At 42.3% G+C, this 12,483-nt stretch overlaps 2 protein-coding genes across 2 annotated transcripts; both read right to left on the bottom strand.

Annotated features, from left to right (window-relative positions):
* Nucleotides 1–5,795: 5,795 nt before the first annotated feature.
* LOC134210522 (uncharacterized) lies at nucleotides 5,796–7,574 on the bottom strand. Its single transcript, XM_062686559.1, has one exon. The coding sequence runs from the start codon at nucleotides 7,572–7,574 to the stop codon at nucleotides 5,796–5,798; it is 1,779 nt and encodes a 592-aa protein (XP_062542543.1).
* Nucleotides 7,575–7,843: 269 nt separating this feature from the next.
* LOC134210523 (uncharacterized) lies at nucleotides 7,844–10,246 on the bottom strand. Its single transcript, XM_062686561.1, has 2 exons — nucleotides 10,030–10,246; nucleotides 7,844–9,753 (listed from the first exon to the last, which is right to left on the bottom strand). Exons 1-2 carry the CDS (start codon nucleotides 10,244–10,246, stop codon nucleotides 7,844–7,846), a joined length of 2,127 nt encoding a protein of 708 aa, XP_062542545.1.
* Between the last annotated feature and the right edge of the window lie 2,237 nt (nucleotides 10,247–12,483).

Raw genomic sequence — 12,483 nt, forward strand, 5'->3', positions numbered from 1 at the left:
TTATCAGCGATCATTATCGCCGCTTGATTGTGACTTCCAGTAAATATCACCGGCCCCGGCAGTGATTGTGCTATCAATTGTTACTATACGTGGTTGACACGCTTATTAAACAATCCACTGGAGTACACGTGAATGGTTTTTGTTGCCGGTTATGCACACCGGCACGGATTGAAATCGAGCATTTTTACTACTCATAGGAAATTAAAATGGGTGGGTAGCGGGGAAAAAATGCTTTATTGATTACATGAGTTAAAATGGTCAAAGGTAGGGTTTCTGGATTGCAATGAATAATGGTCTATCATTCAATCGAATGAATTGAACGAATGCGGTTAGATTCTACCAGGGGGTATGGATTTTTATGAAAGCTGTTCTAATACATTGGATATCAATTAGATGTAATTAAAAATCAAACAATTATATGAAGAGCACTCTCATTGGTCATTTAGTTCTGTGAATGGTTCGACGGAGTCAAAGTAAAACTAATGGAACTGGTACAGCTTCTATTTCATCGAGCCATACATTGTTTGCAATCTAAAATTAGTGAAAGCGCGTAATAAGTATTGTACGACATTTACGATCACTTTTACGGGTCACACCCGTAAATGCTCCTATTATCCGCTTGTTTACGATTGACAATTAGGTTTTCCCTGCTTTTAGGGCGCCCTGACAATCGTAAATTCCTTGAAGGTGCTCCATTAGCACTTCTGTTTTGCATGGCGATGGTATTTTTAGCTGCTGTTGTACAGCGGAATTCTGAACAAGATAATTTACAATTATTAGAATGCAACAGCACAATGTGCGTAAATAAACCTTTTTACTGATGATGCTATTAAAATTTTAGACAGAAGTCTATTGGGTTTTATGTTTGGGTGGTTTGTTCGACTAAAGTAGATAGCAGAGAATTAGACAACATTTCATTTCATTCATTAGTAATGGTCCAAGGTATCCTTGTTTATCCTAGATACTTATTAAAATTGTCGTGTTATTGAAGATAATTTGTAATTCCGTAGAAAAAGTTGAATAATATTTAGTCAATGAGCTGGTTGAGTTTTTCAATCCCACAGCATATTGTGCTTATTCGTAAACTTGTAATGATTCTGAATCTATTCCGTTACACAATAATTCAAAGTTTAATAACTTCCCGTTCGTCAAACAAAACGGCGCAATGAAATGCACGAGCCACAAAACAATTTTGCACTCACCGGTCGCCGTCGTCTCCGCTTTTAATTGAATCGCATCGAAAATATCACCCAGTTGCCATGTCATCAATCTCAACGCGCTTCCACCAACGAACGGCGAGAGCTGCCTTCCTGGTCGGGCCGGGCGTCATTAAATACAATAGTTCATACAGATCTCCATTAGTGTCCGGTATGTCTAGAGCAGAGCATTTGTTTCCGCACTAATCTCTTGAAATTCAGTACTGCACCTTCGCTGTATTACATTGTATTTAGTTTGTTCAATTCAAATGTTTAGAAAACATTTGGATTCTTTATAATTTTTAAATTATCGCTGGTGCTAATCTTCTTGTGTTACATCTCGTAGACGCGTAGGTTAACAAAAATAATAATTACTTTTACGATTCAAAGTTTCAGTCTTAACATTGTTATTTAATTTTGAATATTTGACGAAAATTCAAAAGCTGATCATTTTTTTAAATTTCACATTCATTCTGTGAGGATTTCGAATAAATTTGAAAGATGGCGACGAATGTAAAGGTGGAGTTCAAATTCAATTGGTAAATTTGATATTTCACTGAAAATATTAGTATTCTTTAATGATCTCTAATAATTGTAAAGAATTTGATAGGAGTGGTAGGAGTTTCATCCAATTAGAGAAAACATGAAGTTATGTAGGGTTAAGTAAAGGTTAAGTAGGAAAATAACGTCAAATAGTCTGATATGTATATGCAATCCTGTCAATGATATATGTACAGAGAAGATTAGGCGGTTTATAAAAAATATACAGCACACCTAATTATCTACTTATAGAATAAAATAAATTATAATTTTCTATTAAACTAACATTCCATGATGAAGATAAGGCTTGAATGAAATGAATACACAAGCACTATCTGTTCAGATTCCCACAAAAAAGTAAAAAAAAACTCATGAAACTCACGAATCTTCCAGTTCTCACACAAAGCTTATTCAGTGTCTGCTGCCGTTGCAAGCGGGTTGTATAAAGGTTCCCTTCCGCTCCGTTTGTCCTACTATTCCCGCCGACCTTTCACCCAAACGGCGCGCCGAATAAACCCAGAACACATGCAGCGGCAGTGGCAGCAGCAGCATCATCAATTTGGGTGGTGGTACTGTGCATCACCCTCCTTCCTTAGTCCTTCCGTTCTCGGATGAGAGCTGAATTGTGTAAACATGAATATAGACAAGTTTTTGTGTGCTTTTTCCTGTTGTGAAAAGCGTTATCGGCACTTGGGTTGGAATGGTACCACACCGACCGGGACAGGGAGCGCTCTATAGAAGGATGTCTCGCATCGTTCCGTTCGCTCGCTGGGTGGTTCGTTTGTCATCGGATCGTTGTTGTTGCTGCTGCTGGAGCCGTCATCAAGTCCTAGAGCGTGGGATTCGGAGCGGTTGTTATCGCCGTCGTCCTCGTTGTCGGTTTTGTTGCATACATACAGGGCGCACCGTCATCGGCCGACGACTCTGATGTGACTTTTCCCAGGGCTTGCTTTGTGCAAACAATACCGAGTTGTACACATGGAGCGGAGACAGCAGAAGATGAGGAGCTTTGCCACCGGTTACTGGGCTACTTCGATGTGTCTGTGTACGTACGAAGCTGCCTGGGTGTGTGTGTTTGAATGAATGGGGGGGATGGCAATAGGGGGAGGCTGAGCGACTTGAACGGGGAACACCAGGAATTGTGTGCATATGCTTCCTCGAAACGGAAGCTCTGGCTGCTTTATGTATGCATGTAAGATTAACATTCGAGGAATGAGCGAACTGTACTGCATATTGAAAAGTTTTGCGCTCCTTTTAATACATAAGAAAGGTGGAACCGACGATGTCGAGAATGCAAATGCAAATACAATTTTTCTTTGGTTTTTCTTCTTTCTATTTGTTGAGTTTATTCTAGCGCTGAAGGTAAGCTGAATCTACTTTTTTTTTCGTTCCACTTCGTTGTCAATAGGTTGAGAGTTATTGAAAAAAGTTCGTTCTGCCGTGGTAAAAATTACCGATATCAGTATTTACACAAGGTACTAAAGTAACGAATGAGCACAAAATTGCAGCTGCTCCACATTTGTTGATGAGCAGATTCTTTTTGAATAAATTGCTCCTTAGTGATATATTTGATAATAGTTTGATGTTTCGCAACAATGGTTTTGGCACGTTTTTTTCATCATATCGATTCTATTCTATTTCCTCTTTTTACTTAAGATTTATTAGTCAATTTTGCCAACAATTCGTACTATGTTGTTTGATGTCCTGAAATACTACAACCTGGAGTACGGGTGACGAAACTACTTCATTAGGATCTGCTGTAGTCACTGTCAGGATGAATCCCACTCGTCAAGATCAAATGAAGGGAGCTAAATGAACCGAAGCTAAAGAGGTCAAACCAGTGATTTTTTTATTTCGATTAAACCCTTATTTATATTTTTAACCCTTGTATGCCAAGAGTTATAGATGATTTGCAGGATGATTTCTATAACGGAAGGTTAACTAAAATAGATGATAACTAGAGGCTAGCTAAAAAGATAAACCTGTGTGGATGAATTATAACAATGTTTTTTAGTTAGCTTGAATTAGCCCCGGCTGTCTATTAGTAGTGGATATGAATGCATCCATATCTAATTTCATTATTCAGGTAACGTAGAAAGGGTGAGGGACTCACAGCGTCACTTCGGAAAAGTGGACAAAGCATTCTGATGCCTATTTGGCGTGGAAAGTCATCGGAGACCGTGAAGTAAAACTCAAGTCCTCACACTAAATTTTTCTTTTTTGAGCGACCTGAATCTGCCTATGATCGCATATTTGTAACTCGACAAAAGTAGGTGTTCGGATTTACCTTAATAAATGCACCACCGTTTTCGAGCGGCTCTTAGTAGCAGCTAAAAAATTGATAGTTTGTTTTAAGGTCCTCGTGCTACGACAGATTTGTAGGGTTCGCGTGATGGTAATCTAGTCTGTACATTTTTTAATCAAATAGTTGTACATAGGCTAATTTAGATGCTTTGTCCTTAATTTTCAACCGCACTAGTTTTAAATATAGATAGTAGAATCTATAGATGAGCGAAAGCATGGCTGAACCGATTTTTTTGCCCGTGCACACGCGCATATGACGTCACAGCCCTTAACGTTTCCATTGAAATCGTGACGTCATGCTCGTTTGGAGACACGTTTGACAGTTCGTTTGGAGACAGCGGATTTATCTTCGCTCATCTATATATTCCACTATCTATAGTTTTAAACCATTAGCTTTTAGTTTTACAATCTAATCCCCTATTGATGTTTGTTAAACATAAACCAAATTAGGCGTTTCAAATTCACGTATTTTGGATACGATATTATCTTCTATCTTATATATAAAAATGAAATGGTCTGTGTTCGTATCCGCATAACTCGAAAACGGCTGGATGGATTTTTTTCATTTCTTCAGCAGAAACATTCGTTACAGTTTCCGACGGGTTTATATGATATTTCGTCATGCGAAAATCACGAGTTAGGTTGAGTAAATCGTGAAAAACTAAAATGAAGATTCGTATGGAAATTTCGCATGGGCAGTTCACAACGCCCATTTTCGCCTACTATGGGCAGGACAACGTCTGCCGGGCCGACTAGTATATAATAAAAATGAAATGGTCTGTGTTCGTATCCGCATAACTCGAAAACGGCTGGATGGATTTTCTTCATTCCTTCGGCAGATATTTTCGTTATCGTTTCCGACGGGTTTATATGATAACTCCTCATGTGAAAATCATTACTAAAGTCCAGTAAATAGTGAAATACTAAAATTTATATTCTTATGGAAATTTCGCAGCGCCCTTTTTCGCCTACTATGTAGAACAACGTCTGCCGGGTCAACTAGTTTTTAGTATAGAATAAAATATTCCCTATGGACTTTAGAATAATGAAATTTTACGTTAGGCCGATAGAAACTTTAACCAGTTTGTTTTCATTTCTAATTTCGCTATTCACACAAGCCAATTCATCAACGATCTGTCCTTCGGCTAAACCGTCCTGATGGGCGAGATGCCCAGTGACTGCTACGTTGTCGGACTGCCCAGTGGGAATTCTGCACACCCCAGCCCGTAACTCCGGTGCCGGTTCCACGCCGGTGTCGCCGGATTTACCAGGAATTTCAATAACCGCCAGGTTGGCAAAGCTTTCCTATTAACACCTCGAGATGTTCGGACACTCACCTGTCGAATTCTACCGTCTTTCCCTTTGAACAACTCCTCGATGATTCCTCGAATCCAGTTCTTCCGTTGTCCATCGTTAACGACGAACACTAAGTCTCCTACCTGTATCTGGCTCCGATCGTCGACCCATTTGGAACGACTGTTGATGGTCGGCAAGTGACCGTTTGTAAGTGTTCCGCAAGGCTTCTGCGAAATCTGCTGAACCATCTACCGGCAAATCCGCATTCTTAGTAGCACCACGAAGAAAATGGTTTGGTGTTATGGCTTCGATCTCTTCTGCATCTTGTAGTAAGTAGACCAGGGGACGAGTATGACGCGTTCAATACTCTGCTTCGGCTAAAGACGTTAGCAATATTTCGTCAGTGAGTTTCTGACCATCGTTCAGTACCTTCAATGCCTCCTTTACCGATCGCACCATTCACTCCCAGACACCGCCCATGTGCGGCGTACTAGGAGGAATGAAATTCCATTTCAATGTGGAGCTCGTGAAGCCTTCTGCACAATTTTGGTCGATCTGCTTCATCTTTGCCAATTCGTTACTGGCTGCTTTAAAATTGGTGCCATTGTCAGAGAAAAATTCGTTTGGCGCACCTCTTTTACAGACGAATCTCCGAACCGCCATTAAGCACGCTTGAGTATTTATATTGTGAACTACTTCTAAATGTACAGCACGCACCGCTAGACAAGTGAATAGAGCCACCCATCTTTTTTCCCTTCGGCGGCCCACAGTCACTTCGATGGGTTCTAAATAATCTACACCCACAGAGCTAAACGGACGAAGTTGTGAAGATACTCGTTGCACTGGCAGTGGCGCCATCATGGGAGTTAGTGGCTTACATCTGTTGACACGACACCACATGCATTTTTTTACAGCCTGTCGAATCGCTTGTCGAACTTTCGGGATGTAGAACCGCTGACGCAGTTCATTGCACACGGTCTCTCGATTCGCATGACCAAATTTTTTGTGGTACTGCAGGATTAGCATGTTGGTTATTGCATGGTCTTTCGGAAGAATAACTGGGTGTTTCATATCAAATGAAACGAATTCAGCCTGCTGTAGTCTGCCTCCGACCCGTAGAATGCCTTCGGTGTCCAGAACAGGATTCATTTTGTAAATCAAGCTCGATTTTGTTATTCGACCCGGAGAACCTTCACATATTTGATTTCTTTGTAAGGTCCTTATCTCTTCCGTAAATCCATCACGTTGAACCTGTTTCCACAATATCAACTCCGCAGCGTGTAACTCGTTTTGCTGAAGAGGTTGTTGAATAGATTTTGGTTTCGTTTTTAACAAGCATTCTTGACCCGGAGTAGCTTTGGAAACAACAATCGGATTTCCTGCTAGTTTTCGACGACAGTTTGCAATAAACCGAACTACGTTGGCTGTACTTCGGAGAAGACGAACAAAACGATTCGTTGAATTAGCATTGATGATTGATCCGATGTTAGAGACGTCGTGATGTAAGACCTGAGCCCTCATTTCTTCACTTATATCAACTGCCGGACACTGTCCTAGTGGCCACTCATCTTCGGACTGCAACAGAAAATATGGGCTGTTGGATTGCAGTGGAGGCCCTTGCCCCCATTTTGTAAGAACGTCAGCGATGTTCATTTTTGACGGGACCCAGCGCCAGTCGGAGATATTGGTGTTCTCCTGGATTTCCCCGATGCGAAAGGCCACGAACTGCTTGTATTTCAACTGGTATGAACGAATCCAGCTGAGAGCCGTTTGAGAATCCGACCATAGAAAGTATTTGGGTATCGGGAGGGAGTGATGTGATTGTACCGTGCGCAACAGTCGTGATCCCAGAACTGCCGCCATCAGTTCCATGCACGGAATCGATTGTCGTTTCAAAGGCGCTACCTTCGAATAAGAGGTTATCAGAGTAATCTTGGCTTGACCATTTGCGACCGCCCTGAAGTAGGCAACACAACCATATGCGTGCTCACTTGCGTCCATGAAGATGTGCAGCTGAAGTGAATCAACTCCTGATGAGTAGCAATCGCCGATGTAGCAGCGGGGAATTCGGATAGCGGCTACTTGCGGAAACAGGCCTACCCAACGGTTCCATTTCTGCATCACACTGTCGTCTATTTCTTCGTCCCATCCGCATCCCGTTCGCCACAAGTCTTGGACCAGCATCTTTCCATGGATCGTGAACGGCGCCAGAAGTCCAAGTGGATCGAAAAATCCCATGACGCAACTTAATACCAATCGCTTTGTGGGTCGTTGAATACCTTTGAGGTACGGCTCTAGCTCAGAACGGTGGTCAGTGGCGAATGAGAAAGTGTCTTGACTTGGACTCCAGATAATCCCGAGGACTCGCCAAAGGTAGCTACGTCCATGACGTACACACTTGGTTCAGCGTCCTCCGGATTTTTCCTGAACAAGAAACACTGCGCTTGCTTGTCGGCATCCCGAATTCGTAGTTGGTGGTACATTTGACGAATATCTCCACCAAAGGCTCACTGAAAAGGCTGAGAACCGCTGTTAGAGGCGTGAGCATGTCGGGTCCCTTTAATAATTGACTGTTGAGAGAAACGCCGCTGACTGTTGCTGCAGCGTCCCAAACCAGACGAATTTTGTTTGGCTTTTTCGGGTTTTGTACGTAATTCAGTGGCAAGTACCACAAGTGTGCAAGTGCGCAGTGGCAAGTGCGAATCGGTTTCCGCTAGCTCCTTCGATGTTGCTAGATGGGCATACCCTTCGACCTGTTTCCTGATCTTGTCGTACATTTCTGGAGACTTTTCGAGACGTTGTTCCAACTGTTTGAGTCTCCCACGCGCCATCGCCAGCCGGTCGGGAAACATACGATCCTCCGATTTCCACAGCAACCCCGTTTCGAAGCGGTCACCGATACGAACGGTTGTTCGTTCCAGAATTCCACGCGCCCTTTTCTCATCTTTTGTTTCTTGCGATATTTCGACTGCCGATTCCTCCAAAGAGTAATGCTTCTTCAGCAAATTGTAGAGGTCGTCATTACTGATTCCGTGATGATGGTTGACGGATATTGTGCTATCTGTTTGCCCTGAAGTAGGACCATACACCGACCAGCCGAGTTTTGATCGTACGGCTATCGGCTCTCCGACTCTCCGTATTTTAGCTTCGTTTGGCGCAATAGTGTGAAGATTATTTAGGCCAATGAGCAGACCAGGCTGTTGGTCCGAATACGACGCTAATGGTAGATTCCGCAGATGGCTATACTTAGCGGAGATTTCAACCGAATTTAGCGACTGTTTCGGAAGTAGCAACTTATGAACCGTCTGAGCAGATTGAAGGAGGAGTTTCTCTTTTTGTCCCACGGCAGAGATCCATAAATTCATCATCCTTGAATCATGTTCTTCCCTACTAATATCAGCAGTCCATTTTATGGTTAGCGACCATTTCACTCCTTCAGCTCCTCGTCGGTTGACGAGCGAGCATTCAACAAGTGTAATTGACGACCCTTCATCGAAGAAAGCTAGCGTTGTGACGTTTTTTTCTTCCTGATGCAATTTCACCGGAATCATGCGAAACTGAATAGCGCTAGACGCACGGATGTGTGTGTTCATGACAACATGGTGTCCACTCGGATGAAGTAGTGGATGGTGTCGTTCGTGACATTGACCAACGTTGCAGCGAATCTTAAATTTGCATAAAGCGTTACCATGATCATTCAGACATATTTTGCATAATTTGCCTCTCTCCACGATCTTGTCACGTTCAGCAAAACTCATCACTTTGAAGTCCTGACAAAAGCGGAGTCGATGATCCATCCTTCTACATGGTTTTAGCTTCTTCTCGGCTATGGCGGCATCATTTGACGGATTCACGGTCGTACTATGGGAGTAAACGGCTCCTTTTTCCTTGGCTTTTCCTTTACTTGCGTGTACAGGTAATTTTTCCCTGGTCCCAGGCCGGTTCTCAAGGCTCACATTTGCTGCGCATGCTTCGGTTACGATTTTGGAGATGAAATTGGAAAATGTTCTTAATGTTGCCGTCTTCCTTTTACTTCGGTATCGAACCCATTCTCGCTTATCACCTGCCGGCAACTTGTCCACCAAATCTTGGATGAGGAGCGGATTGATCAAATGCTCTTTCAACTCAGCTGCTATCAAATGGTCACATAATTGTTCCACCACATTTCCGAAAGGAATGAACGTTTCCAATCTATCTGCTTTCGGGGGGTCCAATTGTTTCACTTTTCCCAGATGGAAATGCAAAAGTTGTTCCGAACGACCGTAGAGCTGCCGGAGTTTGTTGATCACCTTCGGTACGGACTTTGGCAACAACAATTGTCCACGAACACTGTCCTGTAGGCGAACTAAGTTCTCTACATCGTTGCAACCGCATGCTTCGTTAGAGGCTTCGTAGCTTCCGATGAAAAAAGGCCACTCTTCGGGATTGTCAGAGAAAATGGGAAGTTTCCTGGAAATTCCATTGCGTGCGGCCAATTGAGCTTTCGTTGGACCTGTTATGCGACGCCCCAGCTATCGTCAACGGAATCGTGATCTTCGTCTGACGATAGTTCCGATACCTGGAGTTGTTTCCGCTGTTTTTCCGAAAGTGCTCTTAGCGACACGCATGGATTGCGCAACGGCGTACTTAACGCCTTCTGTAGTTTATACGAACATCCTTCTTCTGCAGCCGGAAAACGTCCCGCAACTTCAACTTTCCGTTTTCATGTTTTCGATCGCATTTTGATACGATTCTCGCATCTGCTGCATACGATCAGCATAGACCTGCTCCTCGTGAAGTGCCTTCTCGAGCATTTCCTTTTCCAGCTGCAATTCCTTCTCCCTTAGCTCATTATTGATCTTCAATTGCTTCTCCTTCAAGATTCTATCCATTTCGATCCGCTTCTCTCTCAAGATTTTCTCGATTTCCATTTCTTGTTCTTTGGCCTTCTGTTCTCGCTTTAGCGCTCAACTGTTTCTCCAGCGATGGAGCGGATTGGTGATCAGATTTAACACTGGATTCCGATTCGTCTTGTGTCCGTGACTTCGTTCCCTTGGACTTCACTGCTTTCTTGCTAGCATTCGTTCTTACGAGTTTCTTCCGCCACCTTCTGACAGGACTCAGATGGACAGAACCTGGGAGGGAGCTCTCGATACTACACATCAAATAAACAAATACTGTCGTCAGGCAACAAGAAAATTTTCTACAAGAATAAACAATCAACGTAGGCGCACCTAAAAAGACCAAATTTTGTTTTGTGTGTTATTGTTGTTATATTGCCTTAGAAAATTTTCTTGTCGAGAGTTTTGTTCTCGGCTCGCACTGACATTTCATGACAGCTAGATTTCGGCTCGGCTTGACACATACATTTTTTGAATCTGTTTCTCCTCCCAGGACAGAACCACTTGTCTACATCTTCCAAGAGCTCTTCCGAAACTGCAACGCATCGGAAGTGAAACCATAGCTCGCAAGCGTCGCATCCGACCATGCCTTCGTTGGTTTCTGATGCCTCCGAACAAACACCACAGGGAGTGAACGTAATGCTCCCAGCTTTTACCATCATGTTTGAGGTTAGATCCGTTATCATTTTTTTAGAATGTTCGGATTTACCTTAATAAATGCACCACCGTTTTCGAGCGGCTCTTAGTAGCAGCTAAAAAATTGATAGTTTGTTTTAAAACAGGTCCTCGTGCTACGACAGACTTGTAGGGTTCGCGTGATGGTAATCTAGTCTGTACATTTTTTAATCAAATAGTTGTACATAGGCTAATTTAGATGCTTTGTCCACAGACAAACAGACGTAACAGCTTGAACATTTTTTTGAAAAATCCATCGCCAACTCTTCTACCACCATCTTGCGAGCATGTTACACGAAACTTTGTTTCGTATGACATTGTCACCAGAAGGCGCAGGAGTGAAATGTCAAACTCGAAGGAGGAAGTTGTGAAACGCGCAACCGATCAAATTCAAATTGATCGTTATAGTCATGGTCGATGGTATTTTGTCTAGTGTTACGTCTTTTTGTCTGTGCTTTGTCCTTAATTTTCAACCGCACTACCATTAGCTTTTGGTTTTACAATCTAATCTCCTATTGATGTTTGTTAAACATAAACCAAATTAGGCGTTTCAAATTCACGTATTTTCGATACGATTTTATTTTTAGTAATAGAATAAAATATCCTTTATGAACTTTAGAATAATGAAAATTCACGTTAGGCCGATAGACAAGCACAAGCACAACACAAGCCAATTCATCAACGAACTGTCCTATCGGCTAGACCAAGATGAATACACGTAGGTGTCCCAATCTGCCAAGTTTGTGGAAGAGAAGAAGGCGGGGGTGAAAAATTCATTTTCAGTGCAAAACATAAACAAACCGGCTGGCTCTCCCAATCTCCCATACTAAAATCCAAGATAGCTGAATCGTGAATTTGGCAGATTGGAACACCTAGTGGTGTATTCATCTTGGGCTAGACCAAAAGATATTTTAGTTACTAGATAAAGATTGTCGCTTCGGTTCCCTTTGTTCTGCTGTCTGGAACATGTTGGGTACCAAGCTGTCAAATCGTATGGATTTTCCTTCTTTGACATTTAGCTCCCCTATCCTCGCCAGCAAAAGATGTTCCGGACAGCGACGACAGCGACAATCTTTATCTAGTAACTAAAATATCTTTTGCTAGACCGTCCTGATGGGCGAGATGCCCAGTGACTGCTACGTTGTCGGACTGCCCAGTGGGAATTCTGCACAGTAGGCATGGGAGAAATGGAACGATGAAGTTTGTGATATGCATAAGTATGCAAATCTCAATGACTTTCTAAAAATTTCCAAAAATTGCGCAAACACTTTATCCAGTTTTAATCTTCGGTAGAAGCATTTCCATCACATGGTACTTGAATGCAAACTAATTTCGAATATTTTTGTACACAGCACATGGCGTACCGCCAATACAATTTTCCAGTGTTACGGTTATGCGTACACTTTGCTTAATGTTACAAAACAACTTGGTAGTTTTTTCGAGTTTTTTGGAACAAACTTTTTAATTTCACCTGGTCATCTGGAAGAACTAGCAATTTGTAGATGTTTCATGAGCTTATCTCAAAATCGACCAAAATGCAAATGTTACAAATATGCGATCATGGGCAGTGAAGAACAACATTACATTCGGTT

This window comes from Armigeres subalbatus, chromosome 2 (assembly GCF_024139115.2).
Source record: "Armigeres subalbatus isolate Guangzhou_Male chromosome 2, GZ_Asu_2, whole genome shotgun sequence".
NCBI classification, from domain to species: domain Eukaryota; kingdom Metazoa; phylum Arthropoda; class Insecta; order Diptera; family Culicidae; genus Armigeres; species Armigeres subalbatus.